The sequence below is a fragment of the Haemaphysalis longicornis genome, unplaced genomic scaffold, assembly GCF_048455015.1.
Source record: "Haemaphysalis longicornis isolate Haplotype H1 unplaced genomic scaffold, Haemaphysalis longicornis Haplotype H1 scaffold_10, whole genome shotgun sequence".
Classification (NCBI taxonomy): domain Eukaryota; kingdom Metazoa; phylum Arthropoda; class Arachnida; order Ixodida; family Ixodidae; genus Haemaphysalis; species Haemaphysalis longicornis.
The window spans coordinates 102,871,744-102,884,718 of record NW_027526204.1 but is presented as its reverse complement, the minus strand read 5'-3'; the positions used below and the strand labels follow the sequence as shown (position 1 = coordinate 102,884,718).

The 12,975-nt window shown below is 44.5% G+C and overlaps 1 protein-coding gene across 2 annotated transcripts in view; it reads right to left on the bottom strand.

Moving 5' to 3' along the window:
• Positions 1-12,975, bottom strand: part of LOC144158992 (luciferin 4-monooxygenase-like) — a 40,166-nt gene that overhangs the window by 9,112 nt on the left and 18,079 nt on the right. For both annotated transcript variants that reach the window (XM_077690212.1, XM_077690213.1), the window contains exons 3-7: positions 11,874-12,081; positions 10,158-10,264; positions 6,810-7,009; positions 4,379-4,547; positions 1,131-1,302 (exon numbers count right to left, since the gene is read on the bottom strand). In XM_077690212.1, the coding sequence (XP_077546338.1) occupies positions 1,131-1,302; positions 4,379-4,547; positions 6,810-7,009; positions 10,158-10,264; positions 11,874-12,081 (856 nt within the window). The remainder of the gene's footprint in view (positions 1-1,130; positions 1,303-4,378; positions 4,548-6,809; positions 7,010-10,157; positions 10,265-11,873; positions 12,082-12,975) is intronic.

The window sequence follows — 12,975 nt, the reverse complement described above, 5'->3', positions numbered from 1 at the left end:
CAAACGTACCAAAGGATGTCTGCACTGATACTATACATTTACGGTTAACTAGAGGGTTTGTCAAAATTTTTCAGCAAAGCAGCTCGGCGAAGAAACTACGGAAACGCAACACACACTTTTTTTCTCGTGACGAAGACATTGTCGTAACAGAATTTGAAAAAATGGCGAAAGACCTCTAATAGACATAAGGGACAGCCTAGCTTTAAATGAAATGGTTTGCTTCCGCAATTCGACAAATACGCTGTGCCAGGTACCCCCTGAATTTATTCTAGTGAAAACTATTTCATGACTGGTTCGACATTCGCAGTTTAAAATGTGGAAAATGATTTTGCTTTTTAGTAGAATCAGTACTTTCGTTTTGGTATAACTTATTGGGTAACCTTGTAGCCACTAGGGACCCCTACCACTGGCTCTCACAGTGGTATATATACCACGAATTTCCACTTTAACGTAATGCAACAAATATTTTTATTGCTTCTACGAGTCCTGCTGCTATGAGCTGGGGTTCCGACCTGTAGTTCTAGCTTTACTATTACATACCAGCGAGACAGCCCTAGTAAAGCGGCTGTTCTGGGAAAATTTAATGTATTGGGCCGTCGTGATGCTAACAAGATTTTAATAAGACAACACAGAATTGGACCACAGTCTGACGAGACAAAATGTTACGGCATTTGTGCAAATGATAACCAGCTGACCTAGCCCGCAAACATCTGTTACGGTGTATGGAGGAGCGCAGGTGCAATGTCGCCACACGAATTCAGGAGGTTGCGTTGGGTTAAAAACTGGCTACTTTTATTTTATTGCGTGCCAATATACTGCAAAGCCCTGCCATCGTAGTTTTAAGAACTTCAGGAAAGGATATTACAAGTGTTGTAACAGTCGAAAAACAGTTTCCGGTAACATAGCGTGAAGAGTTGTCATCTTTGACAAGGATTTCAGGATATGGCATGGTTTCAAGCCCACGCTCATGCCACTAAAAACACACAGCTAACCACTAACGCCCACTACAAAAAGGTGTGCTACGCAGAGTGTGGTTCGTTAAAGCCGGCTGAAGGGAAAGCCAGAAGAAAGTACTTAATGTATGGGATTTATACACCCTACAATGTGTCAAATGGCTTTGGAACCCTTACCTTGGTGAATAAGACATTCCGAGAATATTTCGGCAATACCTCTCATAATTTGCGGCGGGATCGCACTTCCTGCAATGAACACATTCCCCAAGCTGCTAATGTCCAAAGTGGGTGGCAGTCCTTTTTGTACCAGATGTATTGCATGCGTGGGGTATAGCACTAGGTGTGTCACCTAAAAGAGGTTGAAAAAATCACGGTAAGTTTCCAAAACCAAACCAAATAATAACATTGCTTTAGGCGATGGTTAAGATACTTCCTCAGTGCTTTACTGCTTATTTTAACACAGGGCTTCAAAATTACCCAACGCACATTGTTGGTTTACAAAGCCCCTTCCCTCTCCCAACACTCAGCTTGAGATTGTTTAAATTGTCTTTAAACTAGAAAATGTTTCTTGGGCTGCTAAAGTTTATGACACAGAGAGAGCCTTTAAGTTTTTCAATATAACGTTTAACGCGCCTGAGTGTCTTGTGTGACCTCCATGAAGTCTACGAAACAACGTGCCGCCGCTCGTATGCTCTGAGTGACAAGCGGGAGAATTTTATATTTCAGTAAGGGAGGAGTCCTGGTACTTGTAAAGTAGCACTTTATTGAGTAGGCGTTCGTGCCATAAAAGACAAAATTTTTTTTCAACCAAGCTGTGACATTAGGGCGCCTTTGTTAAGATTGCTGTGCCATTTATATAAAATAAAACCTTCAAATATTTCCCAAGTAGTGCGAACAAAACTGCTCGCGTTCTCTTAAATTTTGGTAGCACATTTCATTCACTATTTTCTTAGTATTTTCACCATAATCACTTTATCATATGACGCGACAGTATAATACAGGGCACAATTTGATACATAGGCTACGAATCTCGCAGAGCTGGGTACATTTTTTGCAAGATTTGCCTAGGGTAATATGGTAGCGTACGATAGGCTCAAACGCGAACAGACAGTCAGCACGTAAAATATATGAGGGAAGCCTGCGCGATTGTGACTGCCGTCTTCCTCGCAGAGACTCCAGTGCTGTCGTTTGCGAACCACCGACAAAAATTCCAATTCACGGGGAAATATGCTGTACTGTTGTACGGTTTCTATCAGAAAAACGGCAATATTAATCGATGGCAAATCGGTTCATATTATCAATTACAGTAAATCGATATTCGATAATAAGGAGAATCGATTACAGTATATGTAAATGCATTTACTGAAGCCTTCAGTCGCGTGGCGGCTCACGAAGCAGTCCTGCCTATACATCAACCACTTTGCACAAATTCAGTTAACCGAATGGCACTCTTCATCTTCTTCAGACGATGAGCTGACGCTAACCATACAGTTTTAAGTTTTGCCCCCTAAATTCAGCAAAAAGAGCAAAATCTTCTGCACACTGTGGCAGTGCATATTTATTCACGGAGGTATCGTTTTTGCCAAAATATTCAAGCAAGTTTGCTGCAAGCAGGTGTGCAGTCACGCTGTGCAGAAAAAGAGACATGAGCTGGAGGATTTGGTAAGGTGGCAACTTGACAACAGGTATTCAAAACACAAGAGCTAAAGGCAGCTACGTTAGCCCGACTTCAATTATTGCCACCGATAAGAAGTTCGAGCGGCCTTCTGGCATTGGCCAACCAACATATTCTCAGTGTGTGGCCAGCCTGAATTTTGTTTTGAATGAATGGTTCCGGTATTTTGCCATAGGCATCGGTGCTCTGGATGAGCGTCATAATATGTGTGTTGCGTGGGGGCCTTATCATGTTCCTTTTGGCAATGAATAGGAGTACGGACACTAATTGTTCTGGTGCATCGTGTCATTTCCGACTTTTGGTGGGCGCCAAGCAAAACTTTTGTTCTCAATATTTGAAATTACACCTCCTACACCAGACGTCACCTCCGCCTCATTGGTTTCATTTTCGGCGTAGTAGTTCGTCACTGTTGCAAAGCCGGAACGCACAACAGAGCAGAAATTTGCACTAACTGTGGCTTTCTTGCGCATACGTGTGGCGATGTCTTCATGCTTTTGCAAATAAATACAAATTCTGATCTACCGTCATTTTGAGTGCAAAACCTAGTAATTATTATCGTCATACGCTTTTAGGCTCTCTAGAAGTAGAAAGTTCTGCAATTTGTTTAGAGGTATATGTTACCTTTCCAATAGGGCTGACCCAAAGCATCAAAATATAAGAGGGGCTTCTTACAACAAAGTTGTATACCTTTACCAACCAACGGTTTCGTCGCCGTGGGCAAAAGAGACCTTTGCGCGCAGATACAGCTGATTCGCCAAAATCTAAAACGCCGTGTGAATGCGTCAGGCTAATCACGAACACAACATACTGCTCAGAATTCGTTTACTGAATACAAGACAACAAGCATCCAAACCGCGTCATTGTGATAAAGAACTTGTGAACAATGAACCCCCGCCCTCCAGTATGTTCCTGGTAAAGGTTGTGTTCGCAGATTATCTTTGAAGGCTAGGCTGAGCTAGTGTCCCTAAATAGAGCAGTGCTTGCCCAAGACGCCTATTGATTCATGGTAGGGTTTAACGCGCCGACGCAACGCAGGCGATGAGGCGCGCCGTAGTCGAGGGCTCCGGATTAATTTTGACCACCTGGGGATCTTTAACGTGCGCCGAAATCTCGTACACACGGGCGTTTTTGCTTTTCGCCTCCATCAGAAAAGCGGCCGCCGCGGCCGGGAATCGAACCCGCGACCTCGTGCTCAGCAGCGGAACGCCTTAGCCACTGAGCCACCGCGGCGGGTGCCCAAGACGCCTAGAGCATGCGTCCGGCTACGCAGCACCCAGCATTTGCCTCATTTTGGACACACGTCTTCGGCTGAAAAGCTGTTCCACGAGTTATCTTTGATTGGCATTCGGAACGACGTCAGACGCTCGCAGCAATAGAGCCGGGAGGAAAAGCTAAGCCTGCTAGAGTTGACCGACTCAAACGCATAAACAACAAAATGGCGGCGCCCACGAACCGTCGCAGTGTAAAAATGCCACTTAATGCGAACTGGCCAAGGATCATGGCGGCGGCACGGGACATTAGGAGAAAAGAGTGCCGGTACTATCTTCCTTTATCTAGTGGCAATACCGACCGCCAGCGACAAGCCCGCCGAGAGGACCAGAAACATTTTATGCCCTCCTCCATCGACATTTGTCGTGGTTTACAACAGCTTCTCTGGGCATCCACTTTCGTAGTGCAGAATGGCGACCAATGTTTTTTTACAAAGTAACGCATTGGTTACACCCTTCACTCTAATTGTGATTGCTCTTACCTTGTACTTTGGTATGAACGGTAGAACTGATTGCAGGTCTATAGGTGCGAGAATTACGGCCTCCACAAAGTGAGTGATTGCCATAAAACAAACCCAAAATGGGGAGCCGTGCATAACAGGCAAGTAGACGAGCCACACACCACCCTTTGTTATTCCTGGGTTTTTGTACCTGCAAATGAGTGTTTAGCAACAGAACTGGTTAATTCGAAGTTGCAATCGCGAGCGAGCAACACGATACTTTTGCGGGTACAAAGACATGAAGACAGCCCGAAAACACTTTCGTCGAAAAAGGCTAAAAATTACGGGTAAAATTATTCTACATCACAGCAAATTTATTGTCTGCTTAAACGTGAGCTATGGAAGAAAGAAAATTATAGAAGTTATAGCAGGAATGTTGCGAACGATGGGCGGGTGGTATGTATTCCTCCTCCTCGATTGTGCTATCTTCCTTTATACGTTCTCAACCAGGGCAATATGATCATGTTATAACACCTTGAATATGCAGTTCATTCCAACAAAAAATTTAAAGTGGGTCCAAGAAGCCCTCCAATTTGTCAGTTAATTCGCTTTCGTTAGCTTTCAAAGGCCTTTTAAAAGCCGCTCTCTCCTCTCACCTTTAAGCAGAACGTACATTCTTTTCTACTATAGCGTTGAAAAGAATACCATAACCTTGAAATATTTGCTTCTATCAAATGCGGCCAGTTTCCACCTGGAACTTTTGAAACCCTCGTTTCCGAATGCGCGTCAGAGTCTCGATGTTCAGAACCAGCACTGACCTCTGGATGCACGAACACTCTTTGGTCACCTTTGACAAAATGGAGATTCCAATGAAACCGTTCAGGGCCGCCGCTCGCAAATCTATACACCTTTCACTGTCTTCTCACCCAGCCTGCTCGTTTTCCTGGAGATATCGCTAATAGACACGGCAACAGTCGGGGTTTTTACTTTGACTCACCAGTGCCAGCTGCCCTCCCCCCGCTTTCACCATGCGTGCCAGGAATGTCTAGCATGAAAAGCCAAAGAATGTTGACTTGTCTTTAGCTCCCATCGGTTTCATTACGGCTACGCCTCACCCAGCCATGCCAGAGACCGCTGCAATGATTACGCTATCTTCTACGTGCTGCTTTTCGCGGACAACCTCTTCTGCGGCTGGCTTTGTCAGCCTACCTTACAGATGTTTCTTTTCGTAGCTTGTACCTCTGTACGACCTAAGTGCATGACGCTACTTCGTTCCTTGCGCCGAGGAGTTCCTGTTTTTTTCGTGGTATAGACGATCCTACCAGCTCCACCTCAACCACTTTTCAATACTGATCGGCGGGCCTGTGGTCGTCCTGTTCGGTATTTAGCGCTTCTTATACTCCTACGATTCGCTTAACGAGCGGCAATTATTCTGATTTTAGTCGTCCTAAAGAGGACGTTGGTAAGCATCCAGGACATCCGCTTGTCCTGTTCCTCGCCTCCACTCTGCTAAAACTCAGCCATACATACTGGTCGCGCGAGCCAGCAACATTCTACTAGTTTTTTTAAGCAGGCGTGTAATATCGTCCGAAAGAAGACCAAATAAACAAAAATATGTGCTCTTCACTGCTCTTGAGCTGACATACCCTGTCTGTGGCTGTGGTGTCCTGCGCTGTAGTGCACGGGGTTGAGAGGAGAAAAGCACACTCAACGGCATTTGTCGGGGTCACTATTGAGTGGCGTAGTGCCATTCGGCAGGGCTACTTAGTCTGCCTTGTCGAGTATAATTTTAGATCTATTTGACAAGGGGATAACAATTCTAATTTTATTCACACTATTGTTATAGTACCTTGGTGCTTAAATAACCTTAATCGGAAGCTGAAAAAAATGCAGTTAAATTGAGGTCCGAATATATTTAAATGACTCTGAAATGCCCAGCGGGATGCTGAAATAGAGTGAATTGCCCACTGTGGATACATATCCAACGTATATATATTACCTCTAAATCCAGCTAGCATATTGTGAGGTGTGAAGCATTGTCGCAAACACTGCGAAACATTCACTATGGGAACTTCAGGTTTTCAATTTCGGTGCGGCTAAAACTTCTTTTCTTGGCGGCGGTCACGTGCAAGGCATAAAATTAAATTTGCATTTCTATCCAAAGTGCGAATAACTTTCGCTTGAGCAATGGCACATGAACTACCCTGATTTTAAGTGCTTGCCACTGAGTTTCGTAAATCTGCGGAACCAATGAATGAATTAGAAATGAAAACTGGGCCTACTGGTCTATTCAATCAGAACTAATAATGTCGGGAATACGTTTTGTCAAAAGTTTTTGCCGCGCATCGAAATTTGACAGCGACGGAGTTTGAACTCTTCGTCCCGCAGCTTTCTGCCCTCAACACGAATCACCGGCTGAGTATTGCAAACTTTAATAATTCTTTCAAATAGAAACAAACCGACCTTTACTCACCCACCACACACGAGCGAAGCTATGAAATTGTAATGGGTTATAAGAGCCGCTTTTGGGAGACCTGTTGTACCGCTGGACATAAAGACGGTGAAAACATCGTGGGGGCTGGGACAAGCTGGTCGTCTGTACTTGCTTCGGGGTGTTTCCTTGACCTTGGCGAAATCCACCATGCCGTCGTAATAACCCGTTGTCACCAGCGCCTGCAAGCATACGTGGTTGCGAATTCATCACGAATCAAAGAAACATTTATTCGATATGAATCGCATTGCCTATTTTCGCCCATTGTAAATCTGTCATCTTAATTCTTATGCGCCCAATTCATATGGTTGACTTCTTATAGGCACCGAAGCGCCCTTTAGGCCATTGGTAAACTTATGTATTAGGTGTGCCGCTTCATGGGTTAGGCAAGGCGCCTGGGTGCTTGAATGGCGGCGCTAAAAAAGCTGATAGATCAGACACACAGGCGGAGGGTCCCGATGCTTGGCGCTGTCATATTCAGGGACATCAGTTGCCCAAATTAACGGGAAAATATTCCTCAGAGAAATTAGATGAGGCACAATGACCGATACTTGACATCACCGACACCTGACGTGCACAAAAAATTGATCGGCTTGCAGGTATTTACACGACCATATTTTCTGGACTGTAATAGTAACATAAACCTATACCTGAACAGTAATAGCAGCGCTGGTTTTTATTTAGCCACACTTTTTAGTATTCTGAATTAGTAGTTCGGTATTCCTGTAGATCACAACTGCATTGCTAAGATCACAAACATTGCCTTGTGTCTTTATTATAGTGGGCTAGGAGCAAGTGAGTAAAACCTACGTTGGCGCCGTGGCTTTCTCTGATGATATGAGTTAGCGTGAGCAACGTTTCTTTTCTAGGTATGTAAACCTGTAACCTTTGGGAGCTAAGTAGTGCCGCTTGCTATCTCCGTTATCTGTAGATATGTCTAAGCGTGTATATTGCTTTCCCTATATCTACGATTAACATTACGTGTCCTCAACGTTGAGACTTACGACGTGCCACGGGACTAGGAACTCGTAACCGAGGCACGGTTATTCATTACCCGTGGACAGGTTACGATACCGCATAACGCCTTGCGCAGCTACAGGGTAATTTGGATTAGCTGTGTTTGTCAACACCAGGCCAAAATAATCTCTATAACAACTCCTTAAAACCACAGAAACAGCCCGAAAGAGCACAGAAACAGAAATTGGTTGGATTTATCCCACCCGGCGGGCATGGTGTCTCCCACTGTTTTTCTTTCTATCAAAAATCTACACCTATTTTAAGGATAATAAATGACTTACCCCATTTTCTTCTTTGCTTTCCTTGGCTTTATTTACTGCCACCCTAACCTCTGTCTTCATTCAAGAAGCCCTTATTTCCAATTCTGGTTCGCTATATATATATATATATATATATATATATATATATATATATATATATATATATATATATATATATATATATATATATCAAGGTTGCAGTCGTCATTGCCAGTGCTATTCGGCTTTTTTTCGAAATATTTAATAGGGCCGAATGACGTGTGCTTGTCACGTTTCTTTTTTGATTCATTGATAAATAACCGAAAATATAAGTCGAGAAAAAATCCGCCGTTTTCCGGGAGCGGGACTCGAACCCACATCTCCGCATAACCGGTGCGGTGCGTTAGCCATTACGCTATCCCCACAGCGGCTTCTCTCTCGACTTTAAAGCGGGGGTTTATATTTACAAGAGCTCTGAGGCCGGTCAACTAGCGCCACCCCTCGACTACCGCGGGAGACGTAGAACGTCTTCTTTCCCAGCGGCCGCCACGTAGAACGTGGTCGGAGGTCGGGGCACTGGCTCCAGCAGTTCGGATATGCCAATTGCTAACCCCGACCTCCGACCACGTTCTACGTGGCGGCCGCTGGGAAAGAAGACGTTCTACGTCTCCCGCGGTAGTCGAGGGGCGGCGCTAGTTGACCGGCCTCAGAGCTCTTGTAAATATAAACCCCCGCTTTAAAGTCGAGAGAGAAGCCGCTGTGGGGATAGCGTAATGGCTAACGCACCGCACCGGTTATGCGGAGATGTGGGTTCGAGTCCCGCTCCCGGAAAACGGCGGATTTTTTCTCGACTTATATTTTCGGTTATTTATCAATGAATCAAAAAAGAAACGTGACAAGCACACGTCATTCGGCCCTATTAAATATTTCGAAAAAAAGCCGAATAGCACTGGCAATGACGACTGCAACCTTGATATGTATCTTTACCGAGTCCCTCGTCCCGTATCTCTCTGTTCTGCTACATGCATTACGAGGCACTGGCTCCAGCAGTTCGGATATGCCAATTGCTAACCCCGACCTCCGACCACGTTCTACGTGGCGGCCGCTGGGAAAGAAGACGTTCTACGTCTCCCGCGGTAGTCGAGGGGCGGCGCTAGTTGACCGGCCTCAGAGCTCTTGTAAATATAAACCCCCGCTTTAAAGTCGAGAGAGAAGCCGCTGTGGGGATAGCGTAATGGCTAACGCACCGCACCGGTTATGCGGAGATGTGGGTTCGAGTCCCGCTCCCGGAAAATGGCGGATTTTTTCTCGACTTATATTTTCGGTTATTTATCAATGAATCAAAAAAGAAACGTGACAAGCACACGTCATTCGGCCCTATTAAATATTTCGAAAAAAAGCCGAATAGCACTGGCAATGACGACTGCAACCTTGATATGTATCTTTACCGAGTCCCTCGTCCCGTATCTCTCTGTTCTGCTACATGCATTACGAGGCACTGGCTCCAGCAGTTCGGATATGCCAATTGCTAACCCCGACCTCCGACCACGTTCTACGTGGCGGCCGCTGGGAAAGAAGACGTTCTACGTCTCCCGCGGTAGTCGAGGGGCGGCGCTAGTTGACCGGCCTCAGAGCTCTTGTAAATATAAACCCCCGCTTTAAAGTCGAGAGAGAAGCCGCTGTGGGGATAGCGTAATGGCTAACGCACCGCACCGGTTATGCGGAGATGTGGGTTCGAGTCCCGCTCCCGGAAAACGGCGGATTTTTTCTCGACTTATATTTTCGGTTATTTATCAATGAATCAAAAAAGAAACGTGACAAGCACACGTCATTCGGCCCTATTAAATATTTCGAAAAAAAGCCGAATAGCACTGGCATGGCAATGACGACTGCAACCTTGATATGTATCTTTACCGAGTCCCTCGTCCCGTATCTCTCTGTTCTGCTATATATATATATATATATATATATATATATATATATATATATACAGATGCATAACTTTACTCCAAACTCCAAAACCACCTTGGAATAAGGGCAAGCTAGCAAAGAGCACAGAAGGTTTTTCACGTACCTTTACAGACGTTATGCCGTCGCTGGCCAGCCTAATGGTAGCCGCACTTGACACATCACAGAAAATAAGTGTGGGCTTTGTCATGCCCAGGACTCGCTCTGCTTCTCCTGAGTGAGTGGCAGAGAATAGGGATAGCGAATGTGTAAATATCACTTTCCTACATCAACATGGACCAGCAAAAAACAAGCAATTGTTTTAGAGCCCTAAATTCAGAGTGTAATAAAAAAAACCCAACCGTTTCTACCTAACTGAACAAAGCAGAGATTAGAAACCCCTCCTGCAAACGTGGTTAGGTTAAACAAAACAATTTAGAGGATATGTGCAAATTTTGTTGTGCTAGATTACGGAAATGTCTCTACCAAAAATTGTCCCAGGTATTTTTTTGTTTGATTACCATCTAAGCCGATTCATAACACGACGTGGCACGGCGCACTTCAAAGTTATTAGGTAGGCAACAAGCATGTTCGTGAGACTATTTAACAGAAAAAAAACTGTACGTGCACACCAAACTGTTTGTTATTCCACAACTTATGACGTCTGAAAATTTTGAACGCTGATTTATTGAGAACACACCAGACATATAGAGAAGACGGTAGCCTATAGCGAAAACAGCATCGAAAATTGGCGGAACGTCCCTGAGGTTATTTGGAGAGCAGCTGTCCGATACGTAGGATATGTCTCCCTACTTTCTGACGTTACACGTGTATCCAGGCAACATATTACTAGAGAACTGTAAAACAAAATGGCCTCGGTAGAAAAATGCATAATGTACCCGCAACTATAGGTTGAGCAAGTTAGCTCCGTCCTCCATTTATGAAAGGACTGAAGTTATTTTATTCTAATGTACACATTGTGTGACTCCATTGCGACCAGGCCAATTTTATTGGGAATGAGTGCAAGCGAACTGAGTAAAGAGGTGTTGTCGTCTACGTGTAAACGGCCAGTACCACAGTGAGAACGGCCGTTAAAATTTAGGCGTTGCACTCAGTCAGCACATTTTTTAAGCATTGGTTGCAACATTTAGAATAATAAACTCTAGGGACATTACGCAAAGGTAATGAATGCTGCTCCCACGTACATCAGGCGCAAAAAAAAAAACGAAAAAATCCTAAAGGCACCTTGGAGAAGATTACATAACTGTGTCTATGGATTACGTAAATTTTTACTTTCCCCAGTTATAGATGCACATGAGAAATAAATTTGGGAAACGTTTTAGAGCATTTGAATTTGAAGCTACTTTGAAACTCGGAGCGATGCGCAACTATAAGAAGCATGTATTTTTGGGGCTACGAAAAGATGCTCACCAAAAAATTTCCCAGGTGATAGATTGGAAAACTGAAGTGCACTGCATATTTGCCAATTTGGTTAATTATTCCGCGGACACAATATCACTGCAGTTTGAAGGAACTATCTATTTATATACAACTTTGTTGGAGCGAACGCTTCTTCACTAGGTAATGACACAAATGGTATTTTCAAGCATTGTGAAAAACCTTTTGGTGTAGCATAGCATCAAAAAATGTCAGCGTATGCCTCAAAGCCAATAATCTGAGAAAAAAACCTGTTTTCAAAGCGAAATGTGGTTCAGGAGTGCGCGAATTCTAGCGCAAAGCAAGCAAGAAATGCTTGTTACGAGGTGTGAATCGAGCAACAAGTAAAGTTCCGCAGTTCTGGCCATTAAAATGCTACGGCAACAACAGGGCCCCTTGTACTCACTTTTGTTGAAGATTGTTTTAACACAAGCGATTATCCCTCCTGCGAAGCTGGTTGCAATGAAGGCAAATGTGAGGTCTACACTGTTTGATGAAACGAAGCACACCGTGTCGCCTGTCTCCAAGCCTAATTCCTGAAACCCTGCGGCTACGGACTCGCAGATAGTTTCAACTTCACCATATGTGTACCGCTGGCCTGTGGCTCCATCAATCTGTGGCCGTGAGCAGAAGGCAAGAATTAGGCATTAAATCATTTTCGTCTTGTCCGTACATTTGTGATGCACAATCATATAAAAACTCTGGCTCAGCTCAGGTAGACATCTCAAAACAAATTATCTTTTGTGTTTCGAAAAACGAAAATTAAATGATTCATCGCACTAGTTATTACTGAAAAAACGCTCTGTTAGATTGCAGCGTTCGTTTATGTACCTCGGTCACGAAATACGGAAGACATATGTTGGAACACATGTGTGCCGACTAGCACTTTGTGGAAAAATTTGGCAGCCCGTGAGCCTGTGAACAACACAGGGTAGAATGCATGTCGTCGCGTTTTTACTTTTGACAGCGCGAGGCACTTGGTGGTTACATTAAAAACGCAGACGCCTTACAGTGGGGTCAGTGCGTTGTACGCCGGTTCCTTCTCACATTGATCTGTCTTGGAACACATCCGCGAGATTTCATTCCTCTCTCTGGCATGTTTGTTATTAGGGTCTTGATTGATTGATTGATTATTGAGTTTAACGCGCCGACGCAACGCAGGCGATGAGGCGCGCCGTAGTGGAGGGCTCCGGATTATTTTGGACTGCCTCGGGATAACGTGCGCCGAAGTGTCGTACACACGGGCATTTTTGCTTTTCGCCTCCATCAGAAAAGCGGCCGCCACGGCCGGGAATCGAACCCGCGACTTCATGCTCATCAGCGCAACGCCTTAGCCAGTGAGCCACGTGATTAGTGTCTAAAACTCTGCTTTGATTCAAGCGCCGCTTGGCGAGGACTCTATATATGAAATGGTCAGTATATAGAACAGGGCAAACGACAACGTGGAAACGCAATGATAAGGGTCTCGTTCTGGTAAATATTGCTTGAAGGACATCGAACTCGTTTTC